General features: G+C 40.9%; 2 protein-coding genes across 2 annotated transcripts; both read left to right on the top strand.

The window, feature by feature from the left end:
- Positions 1–3,642: 3,642 nt before the first annotated feature.
- LOC134210836 (uncharacterized) lies at positions 3,643–5,096 on the top strand. The gene is made up of 3 exons (XM_062687169.1): positions 3,643–4,167; positions 4,239–4,621; positions 4,688–5,096. The coding sequence occupies exons 1-3, from the start codon at positions 3,769–3,771 to the stop codon at positions 4,860–4,862; spliced, it is 957 nt and encodes a 318-aa protein (XP_062543153.1). The 5' UTR covers positions 3,643–3,768; the 3' UTR covers positions 4,863–5,096.
- A 16,017-nt stretch (positions 5,097–21,113) lies between these two features.
- Positions 21,114–22,767, top strand: LOC134210835 (glycerol-3-phosphate phosphatase-like). Its single transcript, XM_062687168.1, has 2 exons — positions 21,114–21,761; positions 22,007–22,767. The coding sequence occupies exons 1-2, from the start codon at positions 21,354–21,356 to the stop codon at positions 22,556–22,558; spliced, it is 960 nt and encodes a 319-aa protein (XP_062543152.1). The 5' UTR covers positions 21,114–21,353; the 3' UTR covers positions 22,559–22,767.
- The last annotated feature ends 1,149 nt before the right edge of the window (positions 22,768–23,916 follow it).

The following is a 23,916-nucleotide window of genomic DNA, read 5'->3' as shown; positions in this document are numbered from 1 at the left end:
GTAACCAGGTAATCCGGATCGGTCCTATGTGATATGTGAACGGATAGAGGATGAATTTCTCAATCCATAGCAAACGGAATCGTCCAAATCGGTTGAAAACTGACGAAGTTATGGTCATACCAAAACGTGGGTACCCGGGTACCCTGTCGGTACGTTACGGGGTAAAAATATTCAGAAGCACAAGCACCTCCACAAGCCCCCCCTTACTGGATTTTCATTTTCATACCACCCAAACCTCAATTTTGCCGAGTTTGGAGATGTCACGGAGTTTCAATTTCCTGCAATGTTTAGAACCCTAAAAAAATGTCACTTGAAAACGAAAAAGGTACCCGGGTACCCTGTCGGTAACAAAAGGGTTTAAGAATACGCACCGACGATTTTCAGCAGACAACAAACCCGTTCGATTTTACCATGCGCGCAGTAAAAATCAACTGTGGTCCTGGTGGAATGTTGTTGCATGAACTGAATCAGTGGTGAATTTGTCCGAATGCTGAAAATTTGTGGTTGTTTTAAAAACATAGCGTAGTCTACAAAATAGTAACCGTTACCATGGATTTTTTTTTCTGTGTACTAAGCCCATAACCTCTTGGAGAGTGAGACAATAAAACGCGTGTAGCTAGTAGAACGATCAGTACCTATAGCAATGAATTTATTTCTGTGCAAACGTGCAAACTAACAATGTATCTTTGTCAAGTCGAGGGTACCTCGATGTGAACATCTAACAGAGTTAACCTCCAGAAATTTGTATGGCGAAAGACATCTAACGCGGGTTCTCTCAAAATTAGGAACTTTTAATGAAACACTATTTGGTACCGGTTATGTAGAAAGATGTAGCCTTTTTCGATGAAGGTGCTTAATTTTCAGAAATCGAACCTTAGATGCCTTTTACCATTCTGATTTCAGAAAGTTAACTCCTAGTTTGCCGCTGTAAGCACGCTCAAAGTAGGCGATTCATTCAGGATATTTTTCAGCGGTGATCAGGTTAGATTGCTTCTTGTGAAGTGCGTTCGAATGTTCTCTGCAATGCAGTTATTACACCATTCATAGTTTGGCGGGTAGCGAAGCTATGGTTCCGATCGAATTTCAACTAAAATGTAGAAGTTTAGTTAAATATTTCTAAATATAATTCTATTTTCTTACCTCTGTCCCACTGTGCACCGGTGCTGAGATTTGGTAAGTAATCTTCTTCCCCTTCCATCCCGTTGTGAGAAGGGTCGTTTATCAAACATCGAAACCTAATGAACAGCAGTTTGTAGTGCTTTGTTTTGGGCAATTCGTCTATTTCTTCTCTACCCTTCGTTATCAAACGCATTCGACAATGGCCCATTTTGCCTCTACCGCATGGTGATGGAAAGTTTATGAATATGAGCTTCAACGGCGGATCTCCAAAAAAGGATATATTTTATTATAACCTACAAGATCTACAAGATTACAAATGGAAGATTTTTCACAGTTTTGTATTACTACAATGAATTAAAAGCAGTGGCTGGTTGCCTACTCGGCGCTGCGAGCATCCAGGCGCTATCGCATACGCGCGAACAGCAGCATGAAGTTAACCGACGAAAATTTGTATAGTAAAAGACATCTCTAATGCATGTTTTCTCGAAAGTAGGAAATTTTCAAGAAAAACTATTTGGTACCAGTTATGTAGGAAAGTGTCCGCTACTATGCCTACCGAATATTTTTTTGGTGAAGGTGTTTTCTTTCGAGAAATCAAACTATATGGTCCAAACCATCTATAGATGTATGTTACCATACTGATTTCACTTTCAGAAAGTTAACTTCTAGTGTGCCGCTAAGAGCATGCTCGAAGCGAATAATTCACTGTATGAATTTTATTCAGTTGCATTCTAAATTATTTACCATTAAGGGAAATCTTCTAGAATAAAATTCAAACCGGCTGAAATCTGTAAAAATGTAGTACAATCGGGTGGTCACATCGCACTTCAAAATAAGTTGCAAAAATCAATCAAATAAACAAAAAATATATTATAAAGGATGTAGCCATAAATATCATAACTAATAGCATAACCTCTTCATTAGTGTTCCGTTTTTCTAAAGGTTACTAAAATCGTGTGCCTTGGATAGATGGTTCAAATTATAGATTATAGATAGTAGATAGTAGAATCTATAGATGAGCGAAAGCATGGCTGACTCCACTTTTTTGACCGTGCATTCGCACATATGACGTCACAGCCCTTAACATTTACATTGAAATTGTGTCATGCTCGTTTGGAGACACGTTTGACAGTTCGTTTGGAGACAGAGGATTTATCTTCGCTCATCTATATATTCCACTATCTATAGTTCAAATGACTAAAAGAGAATTGAACGAATTTACCTAATTGAGTTGAACTAATTATGTTGAACACGTTCTACTTCTGTCTAATCAATTCAGTTTAACTGAGCTGATTAATTAAACATCAAAAAATAATAATTAGCTCCACCCTTGTTTCATGTTGTATAACAATTCAGATTCATTGTTAGATTGTATCATTTTTGTTTTTGACAGTCTGTTGAAATTCAAATTTATAATTACCCCACCGTTTACAATGTGCCCAATCAATCTTTCTAAAATCTTTCTCAGTGTTGCTAAATTCTTCACTCATTTGCCAAACAAATAAATTCGGCCCTAAACGTTTTTAAAATAAATGTCGGTCTACAATGTTTTGTTGGTCTGTGCTTTGAAACTTATATTAACTGTTCTCAACAATGGCAAGCATAAAAAATCAGTAATGATTCAAACGGACGATTTTATTCACTAATGCTGGGAGATGAGCGAAACGAATTTCAATTAACGTTTGATTTGAACCATCCATGAGTTTAAGGATTTTAAGCTATTCGTGTATTAGCGTTTGAAATTTGGAATCAATCATTCAGTTTATGAATCAAAATGATTTTAATTGACTTTTATTAAACATGAAGAAGGCTTGTATGACTTTTAAATCATGCTAAAATGACTTCAAATCATGCATCTTTCTTACCAAGTTTATCCAAAATAATAAATACCAACCAATAATATTTAGGATCTATTTCATGTTATAAGTATTATATTCAAACATTACCATAAAAACTCCTATGTTTACAGATTAATAACGTGTGAATCGCACTCAAGCTACGTAAAACTTACACTGAAGATTATGCAATTTGATTATCAGCGAATGCGCAATGTGTTGTTTCTCAAATGAACAATTTCAGAATGATATTTCAATTGATAACGAATTAAAGTTAAAAATAACGAATTATTTAGGTATGAATTACATATTAAGTTAAACCTACTAAATCACCGATGCAAGTTATGAAAAATACACTTCATACTCCTTGCCAAAGCCAAACACATGCACCCGCCTATGTTTCTTCCCAAAGCTACACCTCTCCTCATTGAATGCCAATCTTCCTGGTGCGAATGCGAAACCAAGGGTTTCCATCACAGGTACACGTGCGAGGTTTGACCATTACGGCCTACCTGCACAAACGAAACGTTTTGCTCGAAGGATCCCTCATCGCAAAGGCTCCGCAAATGTATTGGTGGCGATGCAAAATTTACTACCGGTGTGCCCTAGTGGCGAAAACGAAAACGTGGATGGAAAATTCCTACGGGGCAGGCATGGGTAGCTCACGGTTCTATTAAAGAGCGCACCCAGCCGGGTGGTTCATCAGTTCCAAGCTTGATTTTGGATAGACAGGTCGCTGCGTTTACTTGAAACAGTGCAAACTTTTCTTCGGAATTCATTGTAGTTCATCTCAGTTAACTAAACTCAATTCATCATGAAATACGCCAAAGGACAAATTCGCCACATTTTGGACCTGTCCAAGGAAGAGAAACGGCAGTTCATCAAATCATTCGACACCATCATGTCGGATTGTGATGGTGTTGTTTGGCATTTCACCGGTCCGATTCCCAATGTGGATAAAGCATTGCAACTCCTTAAGAAGAAAGGCAAGAAGCTGGCGTTCATCTCCAACAACGGCATGCGCACCATGGAGGAGTATAAGCAAAAGTTTCTCAAGCTGGGAATACCCTCCCATGAGCTGGAAATTGTCCATCCGGCGTTAACTACGGTTCGCTATCTGAAGGCAATCAACATGCAAGACGCAGTCTACTGCATTGCCACCGAGGTGTTCAAGGATTACTTGCGCAACGAAGGGTTCGTTGTTTTGGATGGGGTAAGTAAAAAAAACTCAAACACGTGACTATTTTCGAGCAACCTTAACACATTTTCATCTCTAATTTTCAGCCCAAGGAGCAATTCTCCGACGACAGAGCGGCCGATTCGGTTCGAGTGTTCACGGAGTACTTCGAAGAAACCGAAAGCCCCAAGGTTGGTGCCGTCGTGATGGATCTCGATTGCAACGTTTCGTTGGCCCATCTGATGCGCGCCAAATGTTATCTGCAGCGGAATCCTGACTGTTTGCTGCTTGCCGGCGCTACGGACTACATCGTACCTCTGGGCGGTGACAAGCGCGATGTGATTGGACCCGGTTACTTTTTGGAAGTGCTTGAACGAGCAACAGGCCGCGAAGCTTTGGTACTCGGAAAGCCAGGTCTAGCTCTATCCCAGTTCATTTTGGAACAGTTCAATGTAACACAACCGGAGAGAACGTTATTCATTGGGGATATGTAAGTAACATTGTTGAATGATCGACACACGTTTGATAACTAATTTTTGAATTGCTTTTTGTACAGGCTCATGCAGGACATGGGATTCGGATCACGATGTGGTTTCCAGAAGCTGCTGCTGCTGAGCGGTGGCACCTCATTGGAAATGTTGATGGCTCATAAAAAGCCGGAAGAGCTGCCTGATTTGTACGCTGACAGCTTTGCTGATTTTATTCAGGTTTACAAAGATATTTCGGAATAAGTGAGTGCAGAAAAATGAAGCTTTATTAGGATTAGTCTTAGCTATAGGCGCTTCAATGCAAATCAATGTGATAATAAGCGAAGAGCTTCTCCTTATAGAGTATATTGTGACCGTATTCGATAACATTTCTATGGTTAATGTCGATGTTTTATAGTCACATACCGTTTGATTAATACAAATTACTTATTGCATTTATTATTGAGGAATAAACTACAATTTCAAAACACGATTAAATGTTGTTCCAAATCAATCATTCAAGAGTCATCATATCCAACGCAGAATATGTTTCTCAGTACATAGCAGATTTCGCAAATGAATGATGCACCTGTGGAGATGAATCTACGTGCATTCGAGTTAATGCGATACAGCTATAATTGTATTTTGATTCCCTTGTTCCATATCCTAAGAACAAAAAATAAAAATCTTCGAGACCAGAAAAAAATATTCGAAATGAAATTGATATGTATTGCAAATACTATCTGAGTGTATTATTTTTAAAGTGCTTGATTCAGCAGCAGGCAGCGCTGCGCGCAACACTGCTGCTGCTTTCGTGTTTAAAATAAACGAGAGCTGAGCTCTCTTCTGTTTCGACAGCCTAACGAACAACACCTATTTATTTATACCTCCCGAGAAACCCCAGCAAATATCGGTACGACCCAGTTGATTTCCTAAATATAATAGAAATGTTTTTCAAAAGTATGTTTTCTCATGTTTTACAAAACACATTAAATAGATCGAATAATATTATAACGCAGCTGAGATATTAAGCTAAAAGCAGGGATTGAATCCTAAAGAGAATGAACAAGTCTCTCACTTATCATCTCTGTATACCTACATATGCTGTACGATTCTGTTTTTACAGTTTTTTCGCACTTGTATACGAATTTGATAATTTATCTTTTATCATTGCTCGTTATCCATTGAGAGCGATTTCTGCAAACACTGGCTATAAGTGAACATGGCAAATCATTGTATTTGCTAATCTACATAAAAGGTGTTTTCGAGGTGCGGTGTCCCTTCGGGTTTGCAGAGAATTCAAGTTATTGGTTCTGAGATTTCAGAATCTACTTGAAATACGCTTGATCCGGTCATTGTGATTGAACCGAAAGAGTCCTATCAGAGTAGTGATGATACTCGTACATTTTTGAATAGTAAGCTGGACCCGAAAACACGCAGGATCAGTAACTTTAGAAACGGGAAATATGGCTCTATTATTGCCGAGTGTTCAACAGGATTCAATGTAGAAAAATGGCATTAGAAGCGATTTGGGCGAAAACTTTAATGCTGTTGTTCCCTCATGGGTGCCAGATTAATAGTGATGGGAACGTGCGATAAGTTATCTTCCGATGGATTTGGACATATGAGTACGGACTGTAAAAAATCCCATTGCGTGCCACAAGTTTGGGCATTTAACAAACGAGCATCTTTGCTCTGGAATGTGGTCCTTCCATGTTTTTTGAAACGCCAGCAAAGGAGTGGAAGTTAAGCTTTACTGAACAAAGGCAAACAACTATTCGGAGTGGATTATTTCCGAAAAAAACTGGTCGGAACGTCAGAAATTACTAAGATCGCATTTAAAAACCACTAAAAACATAAGAGAAGAAATCGTTGCTCACTCTGAGAGCGACAGTTCTCGTATTGCTGCTACACAGGACTTGGTTGGTACTATTATAACCGGCAAGAGCGACTGAGGTAGACGGAACCGAATGGAGATACCCGCGGAGGAACGATTGGTTAATTAAATTATAATAATACTTGGAGGGTTTCGGAGCTGTTGTAGAAGAGATGTTACTCGCTTGGTGGTTCGTGTTGAAAGAGGCCGACAGTCGCCGGCTCGTTTATTCGAGAGCGCTTGACATTCGCCAAGCGCTACCATAATATTTATAGCGATTACACATATAATAAAAAATACTCATTCGAAGGTATATATCAATCCTTCCCTTTTTACAGTTATTCGAATATCCATTACGGATAAATATAGAATGAAGGAAATAACATAATAAACATATTGACTATATCCACTCCTGCGATTATACCTACTCACTATTTTCGAATGCCCTGGCAAGCCATCGAGCGCCAAATTCGAATCATTTGTTCTTTTCCGATGCGGCTTAACCGACGACTCGAACCTCCACAATTCGCATCCAGAGAATCCCCGGGAAAACTCCTCGTCGTAACACGTTCCTCGTGGTGGGAATGGATCGGGATCATCGACATCGGAATCGACATATGCCACCATCGATCGACGTCTCCGTATACCCTCATCGCCAACGACCTTCATTTGGCATCGGTGCGCCGTGGTTGTTTTTCTTTTTCCAATCGTTATCTGTAGAATATTTTTACAAACTCGTTTTAGAAAATACGCTTTCAACCATTTAGCCTGATGGGGATGATTGCTGTTCTTGTACCATAATGCGTCACCCGCCATCAGACTGTCCAAAACATCTTTACTTAGCTTTTTGCCAATAACGTTGTAAGATCTAGTGGTTGTTTCATCACTACCGTTATCACAGGTAAATAATGGTACATTTCTATCGTTTATGTGTCGCATTAGGTTAACCATATAGATTAACAATTTAAGATTATAGCTTAAAACTTTCCGAGAAGAAATAAATAAAATAAAATTTCTTGAAAATAGTCCAATTAGATCCTCCAGTTTTGCCTTTAAGTATCCTGGGTCATGTAGAAACATTCTCATTAAATCTTTAACCATACGAACTAGTCTCTTCCCCTTGCCATTCATAGCGGGATTATATGGGTGACTGACCAAAACCCATATTCCTTGCCTCTCAAAAAAATTCTTGAAATCATGAGGATTTAATAGAGGACCATTACCTGACATTCTGTCTGGAAACCCAAATTTAGCCAAATATGCTAACAGTAGTTTTATCAATTCTTCACATTCATTTTTATTTTTCCTCCGTTCAACTTCCATCCACTTTGAAAAGCTATCAGCGTTCAATAAACAAACGTGATGCTTATAGTAGAAATATTCTTGGTGTATTCTACCAAAAAGTGTTGTGGAAGGAGTACATTTCAAATTATTCAACTGTTTTTGTTGCTCTGCCATAACAGCAGAAGCATCACAAGCACTAACAATCTTTTCCAAATCAGCAACTGACTGCTCCAATGGGAATCGCAAACAAATATCAGCACTATTATCCCTTATTGCATCGGGAACGTCAAAAGCTTTCCTATAAATAGGTGTGTCAATTTTTAAAACAAATTCGGTTTCATTACCTTTAATAGGAGTCAAAAAATCTTTAATGAAAACATCAGACAATTTAGTCTTGACATAAATCATTAAGTCGTTGCTCTTGTGTTCAATTAATCTGTTTCCAGTTACTTGTTTATCAAAACTATTACGCCAGTTGGGAAAGAAAACATCCAACCAGGTTCTCCCAAATAAAGGAACAAAATCATGATTACTATCCAATACTAGAAGTTTCAATTTTGCCTTCATATTCCGAAATACAACCGAAACAAGAACTTCCCCAGCAATTTTCAAACTGGAACCGTTTACCACTATTAAATTTCTAAAACTTTTCTGTAGGGGAACATCGAAATTAGCCAAAAATAGCTTTTTTCCAATCACGGAAACGTCAGAGCCACTATCAATCTCCATCTGCACATTGATGCCTTGAATAGCTAGTTCTAGTAAACATGGATGACTTTTGTTAATGGAAGAAACATGCATGCACTGTAATTCACCTTGGTCTGAGTCATCAGTCTTGTCTTCCCAACAATTTATCTCACTCGACAAATTATCGTCCGTATTTGTACTGTTTTCTTTCAAGTTGATGTTGTTGATTGGACTCCTCTTGAATTGGTTCAGCTTCAGGCACCTCCTTCTAATATGTCCTGGCACTCCGCAATAGTCGCACACTCTTCGGTCGATAACGATTCGGCTCTCATTCTTCAGTTCCCCTAAGCGAACCAGAGCATCCTGATGTCTGCGATGCTGATCCTGATGAGACCTCACTTGTTTGAACTGTGAACAATTGTCGACCCGATTGTTGTGTCTATAGTATGGCTTTGCATTGCGCTCCCCAACCGCTGAGGAATATCTGTAGCCTAAACGGCACTTCATTGGGCCACACCCATGAACTGAATCTGCCATGCGTTGCAAAAAAATATCTCGGCTTCCAACAATAGAAGCGATTTGTTCAAAAGAATGATCATGTGTTAATGTTTTTGCATTAGAAGCAGCTAACTCCCATGTCGATATAATCTTCTCAACTTGAGCTAGATTCAATTTGTCCCCATCTTCCGCTAACAACTTTTGTCTCAAAGCGTCATCCGACAAGCCAATGAGTACGCGATCAAGTATACGATCCTGTTTATCACCTTTGAAATTACAATACTCAGCTTGGAGTTTAAGCGAAAAAAGAAAATCACTGGCTGTTTCACCAGGTTGTTGTACTCGGGACCCAAATTTGAAACGTTGGATTAAGGCTGAATCCATTTTGTCCAATTTTCGCTTAAGTTTTTCGATTAGCTCTTCAAGTGGTGCTTCATCAAGCAACCGCTCACTAAAGTACAAATTCTGAGCCACTTCAAAAAGATAATCACCTCCAAGAAGGAACATGTGGTCTTTCTTGTCGGCATCTGCTACTTTGTTGAGACGAAAATGGTACCCTAACCGCTTAAACCATGATGCAAAAGATTGTCCCTTACGGTACGGATCGATGTTTGGTACTACGTACGACATAATTTCTATAGCTATTAAAACCAACCAATAATTAAAATTTTATAAAATAATAAACCCAAAATAATTCGGATAAATGTTTCAAAATAATTTGTTAATGGTACCATATAAGCACCCTAAATTCAATATCTCAATTGGTTTTAAATCATTTGCGCACAATTTATTAAAAGCAACATACTTCCATTGATCATCAGAAAAATAAAATCGAAAAAAATTCAACAAATAAATTCATCAAAACCGTCTCAATTTAAGGGGTATCCGCCATTAATGCGATAAACGGCCTTTTGTCTAATTGTTACTCAACACAATGCACTTTTTCACGAACAATGTATACCAAAATAAAAAAAAATCACTTTACTCACTATTTAAATATGAATTTCAAATAAAAGAAACAATATCACGGAAACAATATCACCACACAACTTACCACAATCCAATAATACCAAACCCGAAAATTTATTGTGCTCCGGTAAATACCCTTCCGCGGACTTAAGTTTCAAAGGGGAAAACCTGTCCGCCGGCAATCGCCGCTATCTGTATGGAATATAAAGAAGAAAAACACTTATTAATCACTAACTAAATAGTTTTAAAAAACTTTTCACTTTTCTTTTGTTGTTCCAACCTTCTGTTAAAATAATAAAACAATAGGCGTATTTTTAATTTAGAATACTTATCACCGACTGAACACAATACAAAGAAAAATAAATCTTTTATTCAAACAAAAAATCTTTTTCAAAAGTTTTTCTTCTCCGTGTTCTCGTTTGTTTTGTTTCGATGAAATGAAATATCATACACCTCATACACCACAAAATGGTGTTTCACTAGCACAAAAACGTGCTTTCACTAGCTTTTTCAATCCCTTCACTTTACCAATACCGCTTCTTCTCCGGGAACTTCCCGTCGGATTAATCCGATGTCTACCACTTGCTCTGCAACCAGTTTTCAATTTGTTGTGCCGCTGCTGATATGGAATCGCGCTCCGCCCGGAGGCAAAACTGCACACTCCTAGCGAAGAAAGTCTATCCGGCAATCGCCCGGGGAACAGCACTTTTTTTTCTCACACGCGCACTTTTCGTAGATTTTCCTCGTCGCCAATATTATAACCGGCAAGAGCGACTGAGGTAGACGGAACCGAATGGAGATACCCGCGGAGGAACGATTGGTTAATTAAATTATAATAATACTTGGAGGGTTTCGGAGCTGTTGTAGAAGAGATGTTACTCGCTTGGTGGTTCGTGTTGAAAGAGGCCGACAGTCGCCGGCTCGTTTATTCGAGAGCGCTTGACATTCGCCAAGCGCTACCATAATATTTATAGCGATTACACATATAATAAAAAATACTCATTCGAAGGTATATATCAGTACCAAGATGAGGAGACGATGTTTGCGAAGTAGGTGAGGAAACGCATCCCCCCTCCCCCAAACTGACCTTGTTGAGATTATGGTTGACGAGCAGAGGAGTTACGACTCGGATTGGGGTGCCCGCGTAGCCAAATCACTGAGAGGGGGAAAGTGGAATGTCAAACTTTGGACATCGGCAGATCATATGTTCCACTGTGCCTCGGAGATGTCATAAACGGTTATTACGAGAGACTTAGGTGTTGGCGGTGTGGAGGCGGGAGATGACTTGCTGGTCCTTGAGACTGGGCATGTCGCTCCAAGGTGCCGTGGATCTTTTGACCTTACGCAATCGCATGGTTCTGGAAGCAGCCCATTGGTTTTTCCATTCCAGTCCTGGCTGATGATCTTTTTGATCTAGGCTTTAACGTCAGTCGAGGGAACCGATTTTGTGTAACGCCGGCCTTGGTGACCAACTCCAATGTCCGCAGTGACGTTCCCTGGCACACCACAGTGCCCGGGAATCGAGACGAAGGTTGTCGATTGTTGTTCGCAAGCGAAGATGGCCTGGATCCATAGGTGATTCGAGTGGTCGCTTTGCAGCGCAGCAATGGCACTGGTGGAATAAGTCAGAACTAGGACCGGTTTATCGGAGGGGCTACTAGCGGCAGTCAACAGAGCGGCAGTTTCCGCCGAGAAGGCTCTGCATTGCGCAAGAAGCCTGTCCGAGACCGCTTTGTTGCTCCCACCCCTTCGCTAGAAAGGGAACCGTAAGTGTAGCGATGCTCATGGTCCCTAAACTCAGTGTTTAGCAACTCGGCGATCGATCTTCGAAGAGCTTCCGTATTATCCTCTCTTTTAAAGCGCCTCGCAATAAAGCTGTTTATGTTGACTGTGAAGGAGTTCTAGCTCCTCGCTCCATGCCAGTGGACCCTAGCCACAGGGAAGAGACAGATGCCGGCCATCGTATGCATGATCCCATCCCCTTGAACAAGGAGAGGGTTCCTATGGTTTCCGGATGGCGGAAGCATATGCGGCGGCTTTTGGGCAAATAGTCGCCTGCACACGATGGAGAAATGGGAAGACGTCTGCTTCGGCGCATGCAGCCTCAGTGAGTGTGGAAGGAAGAAGTGCGACCAAGACAAGCGTGAATCTCCTTCTTCTATGTCTGTACATTCTAACTGGAACTTGGCCTGCAATTTAGTGTTCTAATAGCATTTCTACAGTTATTAAGCTTTCTGTGTCCGCCAATGCATGAGTATGTATTGTGTGGCAAGTACAATGTATACACTATGCCCAGAGAGTCAAGAATGTTTGCCACCAGAAAACATCCTGATCAGAGAATCGAACTCGCCAATTCTACAATCCTACGCCTTTGTCAGCAAGGCTAACTGAGACCTTGAATCATAGCAGTTTTTAGAATGTTTGCGAAAAATCTAGATTTTTTTAAATTACTTGGATAGTATGATTTGCTTCGGCCAAAAGTTTTAGTTCATCCATAGTACCATCCGTGATTGAACCAAGTAGGAATTGCAATGTTTTCAACTTAAACTATACTTAACCTATTGAAATCAAGGGTACACACATACTCAGTTTTTAATTCTGCAGCTCGGCAAAAAATCGTACAGCCGCGTGCCCAGGAAAATTAAAACTGATTCCCGGCAAAAATGACGTTTGTTAGCTTCATTATTTCATTTATTTAGTTAACATCTAAACAGATAACACTGAATCATCAATTTGACGCCACAATACACGGTTCGAGGCCGCATCTCGGCACGGCAAATGCTGGGTAAAGCGTACCACTGGTACTTCGCGTACCTGAAGGAATAAAATAGACCCCATCTCGCGGTCCTTAGCCTCTTACCCAGCAACTCCTATCCCTACCTCCCCGCGGTGCTGGCCGGGATACGAGCAACCTTAGGGAAGATCGGGTAACCAACCCCGGTGGGAACTATGGTCGTATGCTGACAGGGAAGGGGGGTTTGCTCCTCTCCGGAGGTGCAAATCTTATTGAGCGTCTGTTCTCCATGTCAGGATCGGCTCACAACAGCGTCTGTTCTCCATGTTAGGGGCGGCGTTTGTTAGCTTATTTTCTGCAAATTATTTGCTGATTTTTAGCAACCTTGACAGAAATCTCGGCGAAAAACATGTTTGCTGGGGCTCGGCTGTGCGAATCTCGGTAAAAGTTGAGCAAATTTCTGAGATCCCGGTCAATTAGCAAATGTGTAGCTAGATGCGCTCCCTCAGTCGCTGAAGAAACTGGCTAGACTAATCAGTTTCGTCGTTCCAGTTCCAAAATCTGCCTGTCTGGCCGTGAAGGCCGATCAACGACGGAAGATGATCCTTTATGAATTTCGACTCACCATCTGTTTATTGATTTCAAAGCAGCGTACGGTTGAGTGAAAATAAATTAGCTGTGGCTGTGGCAGATAATGTCTGAACATGGTTTTCCGGCGAAGCTGATTACGATGATACGGTTGATGCCTCGAAATAAAGTATTCGGGTTGCAGACGACATATCAACCGCGTTTGTGACCGTGGAGAGATTGAAGCAGAGTGATGTGCTTTAAAATTTATTGTAAATATTGCACACGAGGGGCTGATTAGGAGATCTGGCATGCAGAAGAATGGCACTATCATAGTGATGAACTTAATTTTAAAATTAAAAAATCACTTAAATAAAGAAAAAAATGGTACTATCATCACATGGTTGCATATGCTCCTGACCTTTGCGGACGACATTGACTATAGATTGGTGACGATCGCAGAACAGTATTCATTTATATAGTTTACATCTAAACAGATAACACTGAATCAACAATTTGACGCCACAATACACGGTTCGAGGACGCTTCTCTCCATCCTCGGATACGCCCCACGCTCGCCAAGTCGTTTTGCACCTGGTCTGCCCATCTCGCTCGCTGCGCTCCACGCCGTCTCGTACCTGCCGGATCGGAAGCGAACATCATCTTTGCAGGGTTGCTGTCCGGCATTCTTGCAACATGTCCTGCCTATCGTATCCTTCCGGCTTTAGCTACCTTCTGGATACTGGGTTCGCCGTAGAGCTGGGCTAGCTCGTGGTTCATTCTTCGCCGCCACACACCGTCTTTTTGCACACCTCCAAAGATGGTCCTAAGCATGGTCCAAGCACTCGGAGTGTCCAAAGATGGTCCCGTCTTTCGAACACTCCGAGTGCTTGCAAGTCCTCCTCGAGCATTGTCCATGTTTCATGTCCGTAGAGGACAACCGGTCTTATTAACGTCTTGTACATGAAACATTTGGTGCGGTGGCGAATCTTTTTTGAACGCAGTTTCCTCTGGAGCCCGTAGTAGGCCCGACTTCCACAGATGATGTGCCTTCGTATTTCACGACTAACATTGTTATCAGCCGTTAGCAAGGATCCGAGGTAGACGAATTCCTCAACCACCTCGAAGGTATCCCCGTCTATCGTAACACTGCTTCCCAGGCGGGCCCTGTCGAGCTCGGTTCCGCCCACATGCATGTACTTTGTCTTTGACGCATTCACCACCAGTCCAACTTTTGTTGCTTCACGTTTCAGGCGGGTGTACAGTTCTGCCACCTTTGCAAATGTTCGGCCGACAATGTCCATGTCATTCGCGAAACAAATAAATTGAATGGATCTGTTGAAAATCGTACCCCGGCTCTCCGCATGACACCTTCTAGCGCAATGTTGAACAACAGGCACGAAAGTCCATCACCTTGTCTTAGTCCTTAGTTGTCGCAGTAGTCCTTGTCTTAGTCGCAATTCGAACGAACTGAAGTGTTCGCTCGAAATCTTCATGCAGTTATGCACACCATCCATCGTTGCTTTGATCAGTCTGGTAAGCTTCCCAGGGAAGCTGTTCTCGTCCATAATTTTCTATAGCTCTACGCGGTCTATACTGTCGTATGCCGCCTTGAAATCAACGAACAGATGATGCGTTGGGACCAGGTATTCACGGAATTTTGAAGGATTTGCCGTACAATAAAGATCTGGTCCGTTGTCGAGCGGCCGTCAACGAAGCCGGCTTGATAACTTCCCACAAACTAATTCACTAATGGTGACAAACGACGGAAGATGATCTGGGATCCTGTCCTAATAGTTATAGGGAGTTTTATAACTTATCTGAGGATGTACGAAATATCTCTTGAAATCTGACAGGATTTCCGGAAAGTCCATGAAGTCTATAAAATTGATAATACAGTTTTTGTCCCACTCACGTCTCGGAACGTTATAGTTTATAGGACGGAATGCCAGAATTGGCATTACGCCAACAATAGATTTATAAAAAAATCGTAGCTTCAAAATATAATCTTCTACACTTGGTCATTTATCCTGATGTTCCAGAGCTTCCTAAAATCCACTTAGTGGCCATCCGGGATAATTGAGTAGTCCTTGTATTGATTTTGCTCGCTCATTGCTACAACACTAAAATTCTAAAAAGTTTCAGCTTTCTAGGATAAACTTTAAAAATCGGCAACTTCTCCGGATTTTTCGTAGCTTTCGGTGGACCACTCAGTTGCATTCTGGGGTCAAAGGGTGGTCCTTGCAATGATTTTGCTCTCAACACACGGTTTACAAAAAAAAATGCAGCTTTCTAATTTTTATTGTATTTTATTCATTTAGGCCGATACAAATATTAAATTTATTTCATGTCACCCCCCCTTCAAAAATATCAAGGGGGCGAAAAAAAAAAATTTTTTTTGTGGAGTTTTTTTTTTGCATCACAAACAGTGATGGTGCGAAATATATCATTTATATTTCATAAATTTGACGCCAAGAGTATTTTAATAAAAATACGAGCATATATCTATAACGAGCATATATCTATAAATATTCTATATCCTATCAGGTCACAAATATTAAGGGGACGTTTGCTTACAGATTCCGTTTAAGCTGTAAGGTCGTCAGAATTATAAATTTAAGACATCATCTGCGTTATCTTTGCCTATATGCAACACTTTTCACGATAGAGTAGTACATTCCAATTTTCTTGCGTGGATGAATCCGGTTGAGTCTCAAAATATTTCGAAAACTCGCAAAGGTAGCCAGCCTTTTTGACTCGTGCTTCCATGTCGATCCCAATTTCGCCATCTGATGATATCAAATAGTAAAGATATTGAAATCCTACGATCGTCCGACTACTGAAAAGTTTGAGGGGCTGTTCCAGTTTGACACTCAACTACCTGGTCCTGCTGACGTTGATAGTGAGACCCGCCACAAAGAAGCATACGGTCAGCTCGTTGAGTCCACTCCGCACAAAAGAGCGTCACAGCACTAATATAGTATTTCGTGTTCATTAGCCAAATCAGAGTCGATTAAGGTATGGTACACGGTCAATCGCACCCACCAAGATCTCATAGATTGAGAAGTAACAGTGGAGATGAAATGCATCCTTGCCTCACATCAGCGACTATTCAAATGGGGTCTGACAAACTTCCGATCCTATCTGAAAATCCCTTGCATCCTTAGGCCAATTCCAACTTGTTTACCTGCTTCATAATGATTCGGAGCGGGGTAAAATATTGCATCATAGTTGCTACAACATTCGCACAGACAGCATAGGGTCAGCCCTGAACCCCTCCGCCGACAGCCGATCGACCTTGGGGGCCCCTTTAGATTTAATGCCTCAGATGGCTGCTTTTTGAAGAAAACTTAAAGTCCCAGTTTTCTTCAAAAAGCTGTTCAAACTTTCTTCAACAAACTGTTCAACTTTTCAGCTGTCCAAGTCAGTGAGTAATTGAAGCAATAATCTCCAGTTGCAGCAGCCATCCTTTCTCCATCGGTAGAAAAGTCGACCCATGCCCGCCTTTCCTGTTTGCAGCAGCGCCCAACTCCCACTTACAGAAATACAAATCGTTGTGGGATTCGTACTTCGATTCACTTTTCTACGCTCCTCAATCTTCCGACATAATAATAATCATAATAATTTCTGTAATCCTGTAATTTTTTCGCTGAGTGCGCAGTTCACCAAAGTTGTTCTCGTAGGTTTCGATAAACCATTCTTTGTCGCCCCCTTCCAGAACATCCACTACCCATGTTTCAAGTGCTTCAAAGAACGATCTCTTCACAGCTGGATCATCTCGTTGGTCTATGTTGATTCGTTACCCGAGCATCTCCTCCCACCGCTGAAATCGAGCAATGCGTTGCCGGATCTCGCGAATTAGACGATGATAGTCAAACGCGATGTCAACTAAAAGCGGTTCTAAAAAGGTAAGTTGCTGGCTGCAGACGGGAGAGGCGGTTTGACGCCCCGGCCGACGATGGGAAGAAAGTCGAAACAACCGGCGATCATCGCCTACTGTTCGATATTTCACGACGCCTGATTGGAACAAGGACAAGTCCGTGGATGCCAGGGAAAGACGCGACATGTCAGTCACTCACCAATCTAACTGATCAGCTGATACGTTGCTCGACCTTAGCACAAATTCTTCAAGTTTTGACGACTTATTCTAATTCGGATATAGGGAAAGGTTGACAAGTCTCCGACGACAGCAGGCAGGATTCCGGGTGATCATGTGAGAACCATACTGCCAAGCTTTGCGTCATCCTGGTGCAGGACAATGGATTTCAAGAGTCCCTCTATTTGTTACTGATTGACCATGGAAAAGCCTTCAATCATCTAAATCACAAAAAACTGCAGGACGTCCCTAGAAGCAAGGGAGGTCTAGACAAAATCCAGACTCCTGCACAATGGAATCGCTAGCGTAAGGCAAGGATGGATGTATTATATTGCCCATCGTAATCGAGGAAATCATTGGCCACTCTACCAGCCCACCACCATAGAACAATCGAATGACCTCGACCCAGATGATGATAATGCTCTACCATGTAGAGTAAACTGAATTACCTGGTCGTACGCTCCCACTCATCAACGTCAATAAGACCAAATCATTGGATGTGAACAACTGCAACTCCACGGTAAACGGGCAAACAGTGGAAAGAAGGTCGAAAACCAAAGCCAGCCAACGTCGGGTGGCGGCACAAGATCAACATAGAACATGGAGATCCAATCGGTTCAGGCAATGCCCCAAACCTCGAGTACGTGAAATCTGTGATGTTTTAGACCAGTGAGACTTTGTGCGTATTAGCAGAGATCACGTAGATTTGCAAGTATTCATCAACCGATGTCTACGTTTTACAGCTCGGACCTGGTGGCCTTACAACTGGATCCCGAATGCTGAACCCCATCGACTTTTCCACCGAAATTCGATATCAACAGCAACTCCACAGTATGAACGAACGTAGGCCGCCCACGCACCCCATAAGAACGGTGACGAGATCTCCAAGCAAGCGCTACACAGGAATTCGGCAGGACATCGCAGAAGAAGCAGAGCAAGGATCTCCTGGCTCTGAAACCCTATCAGAAAAATGATCGCAGTAGATATAAATCATACTTGGGCCGAAGTCAAGGATGGAGATCTTTTACGTTGGCCCTATGGCCGCGTCCACGCAAGGTAACCAGGATCAAATAGATTAATGCACACATATACGTGTGTCGTGTGCACGACTACATTTGATGCTGGGTACCTTAGGGCATTGGGCCTAAAGCTCAGAACACAATAGTTAGTATGTGAAAATTGGAAACCACTTGATGAATGCCACATGTACATGGTTGCTGACTACTGAGAAGAAAACCAATCTAAGTGTCGTATAGCCAATGTATTGTGTAACTTTGATTGGCTATTTTTACAAAGTAATGGAGATTTATTTTAGAACTTGTTTAGAAGAATGTTTTATTTTTTATAAAACAAGTGGAACTATAGCTCTCAAAAATCTAGGTTGTTTTCAGTGTTACGTACCTTTGCATGGAGTAAGGTAAACGAAAACGAAAAGCTGCAACTAGATTCCTGAGAAGACATCGCAGATCATGCGGGGGTTTGGAAGCGCCCAGGCAGCAACCGCTGTGCATGAGCCAAAATGACTTCCTTACGACTCTTGCATGGGTGATTTAACGTCCATTGCATCCTCGTTACGGGTTGACCCAATGTTGTATCTATGCCAGCAACAAGTAGCATGGCATTCCAATAATTTGAGGAACATGGGCTGATATGACGTGCTCCACCGATTCTAGTTCAGACTTCACATGTATTCCGTATAGTCTGGGAAGCCTGCAATTCCAAACCTATGCAAGAAAACTATGAAACAGCCATGTTCAGGCAACCCGAGTAGCACACTTGTGACATATAAGTCACTATGACTCATATGCGACCAAATCTGGTCACATTGGAGTTGCTGCAACCGAATCGTTATGAACTGTGTTACTAGGGAACACATCTGTGATTTCAAAAGTACATCTGACCATTCCCTTTTTTGATTCAACCAGTTTGAGTTTCAGACTTTATTTTATACAAAAGCCTCTATTTCTAAAAGTACTTAAAAAAATGGTGTTATGAATTCAACGGTACTTTTCCAAAAAGAAAAACAAAAACTTCTAAACTTCTAAAGAAATAAGCTCCAATATTTTTTTTATTTTTATAAAGTTTATGCTAAATTCACTACTGGATAAATATGCTATAAATATTCATATCCTTTGCTTTCTCTAAAGATTCTTTGCTTTCATTTACCATTAAAATTTCAAATTTTCCATGGATTATTTGCATTTTGAACTTTTTTTTTCGTTTACTTGTTATTTTTTTTATTCCCCCCCCCCCTCGTACTTCTCAAGAGCTGTCGGACATAAAATAAATTTAATATTTGTATCGGCCTTATTTTAATTTATATTTTATAAAGATTGATGCCTAATAAGCTAGGGATCTATTGAAAAATATTTATGGCCGCTTAACACCCTACGGGGAACCATTTCTGGAAAGGAAACTATAAAGTCAGCACGTCTGGTGGCCCCTAAACAATCAGAAACAAACTGCTGAGGCAATTTCAAGAAGTTTGATGCCCATATTGTTGAGGTTCCATTGAAAAATGTTTATGACGATTCTTGACCCCACTGGGAGCCTGTTCCGAAATGGCCACTCAAATTTTCACACATCTGTTAGACCCAAGATAATATACAACAGCCTGCTGTGGAAGTTTCAAGAATGTTGACACCCTTTTGTTGGGGTTCCAATGAGAAATGTTTTTGGCCAACCGTAAACAAATATGATGGAGGTAATGGGATGTGTTTCCATTATTTAATTGCTGTTTTAACCTCTTTAACTTTTCCCGATGAGCGAGAAAGGCATCGTCACCGCTAGGTGGATTATTCTTCTGGTTTTTTTTCTGGTTGGCTCTATTGACTCTATCTGATCAACTTGGTGAAGAATTTTCTGATTGTATAAGAATTTTCTGCGCAGTTCCATTTAATAAGATAGCCTCGCTGACGATACATAATAGCCACATGATTGTAATAGCCTATTCAGATTACGCCATTTAGGGTCGTTTTCTTCACCTCCGCTTAACTCTTAAGCGGTGCTTACCCATACGTTTAAACCTGGTTTAAGCACTAAGCGGAGTTGAAGAAAGCGGCCCTTATTAAGATAATTATTGTGTCAAATATGAGAAAAAAATTCATTATACGAGGATTGGCATCAGGTTACTCTTTATGATATTTATTATCATAAATGGCGTAATCTGAATATGCTATTAGAGATATTGAATATGATTTGGGAAATCTGTGATTGAATACTAATCCAATCAACTTGTTTACAATTTTCAAAACAAAGATACATGCTTCTGTCTACCATCGCGGAAAAAATATCACAGCACAGGGACTTCATCTGAACTCTACAGCATGTAACAAGACACATTTACATCCTTCTACCTACGCTACGGGTTGTAGGCAACGTGCCTGGACAATATCTGCAGATTTTCAAATTAACGAGAAAGTATCAGAACATATGAACACATCATCCTTACCTACTTAAATTCTCATTTTTGCTGTTTTGCAAACGGACGGCACAAATGAGTCCAAATGTAATAATCGAAAAGCTTTGATCTCTTGACACTCAGCACAAGTAAAATCGATTTTAATAAAACTGACTAGGTTCAGGTTACATCACACGTTCCTCATTATCTTCGTTAAATAGCTTGAGCTAATTTGAGTGGCTTCCCATACATATACTGAGGGTTACCAACATGTTATATTTAGTTCTCATCAAACTGTGTTGTATTTGTAAACTATTCTATGATGAAACTACATTAGTGACTCGAAATATTGTGCAATGCACATTGTCTAAGTATGCAATAAAAAAGTTCTCATTTTGTTCTTTCACGACCATTGGAATAGTGTCTAGTCTCAGGTTACTCCTCAGTTGAAACAATTTGATTTGAGGTGAAGAGCCTCGTTCGGCTATAAATTCGGTTTTGGCATCACATGTATCTTTAGAGTTAAACCCGTATTCAGGATAGAACGTCGTACTATTATATTCTAGTGACAAATAACAAGTGATCAAGAATCAAGTGAATAAAGTGACTATAAACAATTGTTTCAAAAAGTGCCCCAACCCAAAATGCCGGCCATCCACAACCAAATGGCGCCAATTCGGCACGTTTTGGATATGACCAAGCAGGAAAAAAGGAAATTCATAGAATCGTTCGATACCATCATGTCGGACTGTGACGGTGTTGTGTGGGATTTTATCGGCCCCATTCCTGGCGTAGACGAAGCCCTGCCCCTGTTGAAGAAAAAAGGCAAGAAGCTCGCTTTCATCTCCAACAATGGAATGCGCACCATGGAGGAGTACAAGCAGAAGTTTCTCAAACTGGGGATCCCATCCCATGAGCTGGATATAGTGCATCCGGCTCTGACCACAGTTCGATACCTGAAGGCGATCAACATGACGGACGCTGTCTATTGCATCGCCACGGAGGTGTTCAAAGATTATCTTCGAAACGAACATTACACGGTCATCGATGGGGTAAGCTCGTCGCAAATATGTCTCAAATGCCCATCTCAAGCTCGGATTTTTTTTACACAAGAGCATTATCAACTATAGTTTCTTTGTAGTTTTTCGTATCTCACATCTTTTTATTTCTTTCAAAAAACACTACAATAGTTCTGTTTTGTCTATATTTTAAAAACGCACATTAAAAAAATGTATTGTCCGTTGTTATAAACGATGTTCATCGAAGTCTAATCGCCATCATTGTTTCCCTCCATCAGCCTGACGATCGATTCCCCGACGAAAGAGCGGCCGACTCGGTTCGCGTGTTCACGGATTTCTTCACGGACTCGACCAGCCCCCGGGTAGGCGCGGTCGTTATGGACATCGACGTCAACATTTCGCTGGCCCATTTGATGAAGGCCAAGTGCTACCTGGAACGCAACCCGCACTGTCTGCTGATCGTGGGCGCCACGGACAAAATCGTTCCCCTGGGCGACCGGATGGACGTCATCGGGCCGGGATACTTCATCGACATCCTGGAGCGTGCCACGGGTCATGAAGCTTTGGTGCTCGGCAAACCAGGCCAAGCGTTGGCCGACTTTGTTCTGGAGCAGTTCAAGGTGAGCCGACCGAAGCGCGTACTATTTATCGGCGACATGCTGCCGCAGGACATGGGCTTCGGGTCGCGGTGCGGTTTCCAGAAGCTCCTGATGCTCAGCGGAGGCACCACGCTGGATATGCTACGGGCACATCAGGAGCCTGGAGAGCTGCCGGACTTTTATATGGACAGCTTTGCAGATTTTCTCCAGCTGTTCAAAGATGTGCAATAGTGATAACAAACCATAGAGTTAGATTGATTTTTCTCCTGGATGCAGCTGGTTTGCGATTACACTTCTCAGGAGTGTTAGTGCATGTCGCTAGATGTGTGTGTTACTGTGTAACTTTTGGCATAGATAATGCATTTTTTCATATTTTTATACAACTATGTGATATTTTTAAATAAAGTGTGATATGACTGTGTGTTTTATTTATAATCAAATTAGTCGTTTTGTTGAAGTTCTTAAGAGATTTGAAACATTTTTTTCCTGCATCGGCCTATGTTGAATAAGGAGAACAATAGCTCGATGGGATTTGTTCTATTATAATGTAATTTTGAAATCAATATTAAAAATTGGAATATACTCTCATAAATCGTGGTGTAGTTGCAAGGAAAGAGTTATCTTGCAAATATGGGTTGTCCTTTTTAATATGAGATTATCTGACTGGATCAAATGGATCATCTGGATAATTTTCTGGCCCTCTGTAGACTGCTTAGCTGCCGACGACGTGTAATTTTGAACTGAGGGGAAAACATAAAGGAATTCTTTCTACTTCAATGGCAGCAGATTTTACAATCTGCATGTACTGCATCAGTATCCATACAAAAATGCTGCGGAGCCGCATTTAAATAAATATTTATTGAAGGACAAACTGAGTGATTGACTCCATCTGCACCACTCTTTGCTAGATTTGAGTAAATAATAAGTAACTTCGCTAGTATAATTCAAAGGTTTTATTAACATAATATAGGTAATTGCACTCGGCTTCTCGGAGTTGCTGTTGAGTTTGAGTTGAGTTGATGGTCAATGCTGATTACATAAACAAAACTGTTCCTCTCATTGCAAAAAGTAGTGTCACGTTTAAAAACTACAGTTTTTACTGCACTCACAGTATTTATCAAACGTAATAAATAACTATTTTGTTTAGAGGTGAGCCAGCCTAGGGCTGCAAGCCTCTTTAATAAAGAAATAAAAAAAACTATTTTGCAGCTTGTTAAATAAATAACTTTTTTTTGGGTGGCATTTTATTTAAAAAAAAAATCTAATTCACTAGGTACGCACCTAAATTATTTTTTAGAACATTCTTCCTGCAACGTTGAGTTTTTCCAAGTTTTGATTTGGCAGCAATGATCAAATACTGTACTGATTCAGTATTGTACGAATTTAGTATCAGCATCACCAGATGATATTCAATGTTTATAGCAATTTACCGATCATTAGAATGTGGAAGGAACAACGCTGCATCGTCAGCGAGGTTTGCGAGTTTTGTTTTATTGATGGAACTGTGTGAAAAGTGCTGTTGTCAGTCAAGCAGGTAGAGCTCCCTCCTCAGCACAATACGCTAGTGAACATTCATTCCAAGACAGAAT

This window comes from Armigeres subalbatus, chromosome 2, assembly GCF_024139115.2.
Source record: "Armigeres subalbatus isolate Guangzhou_Male chromosome 2, GZ_Asu_2, whole genome shotgun sequence".
Taxonomy (NCBI): Eukaryota; Metazoa; Arthropoda; class Insecta; order Diptera; family Culicidae; genus Armigeres; species Armigeres subalbatus.
This window is presented reverse-complemented; position numbering and strand designations above follow the sequence as displayed.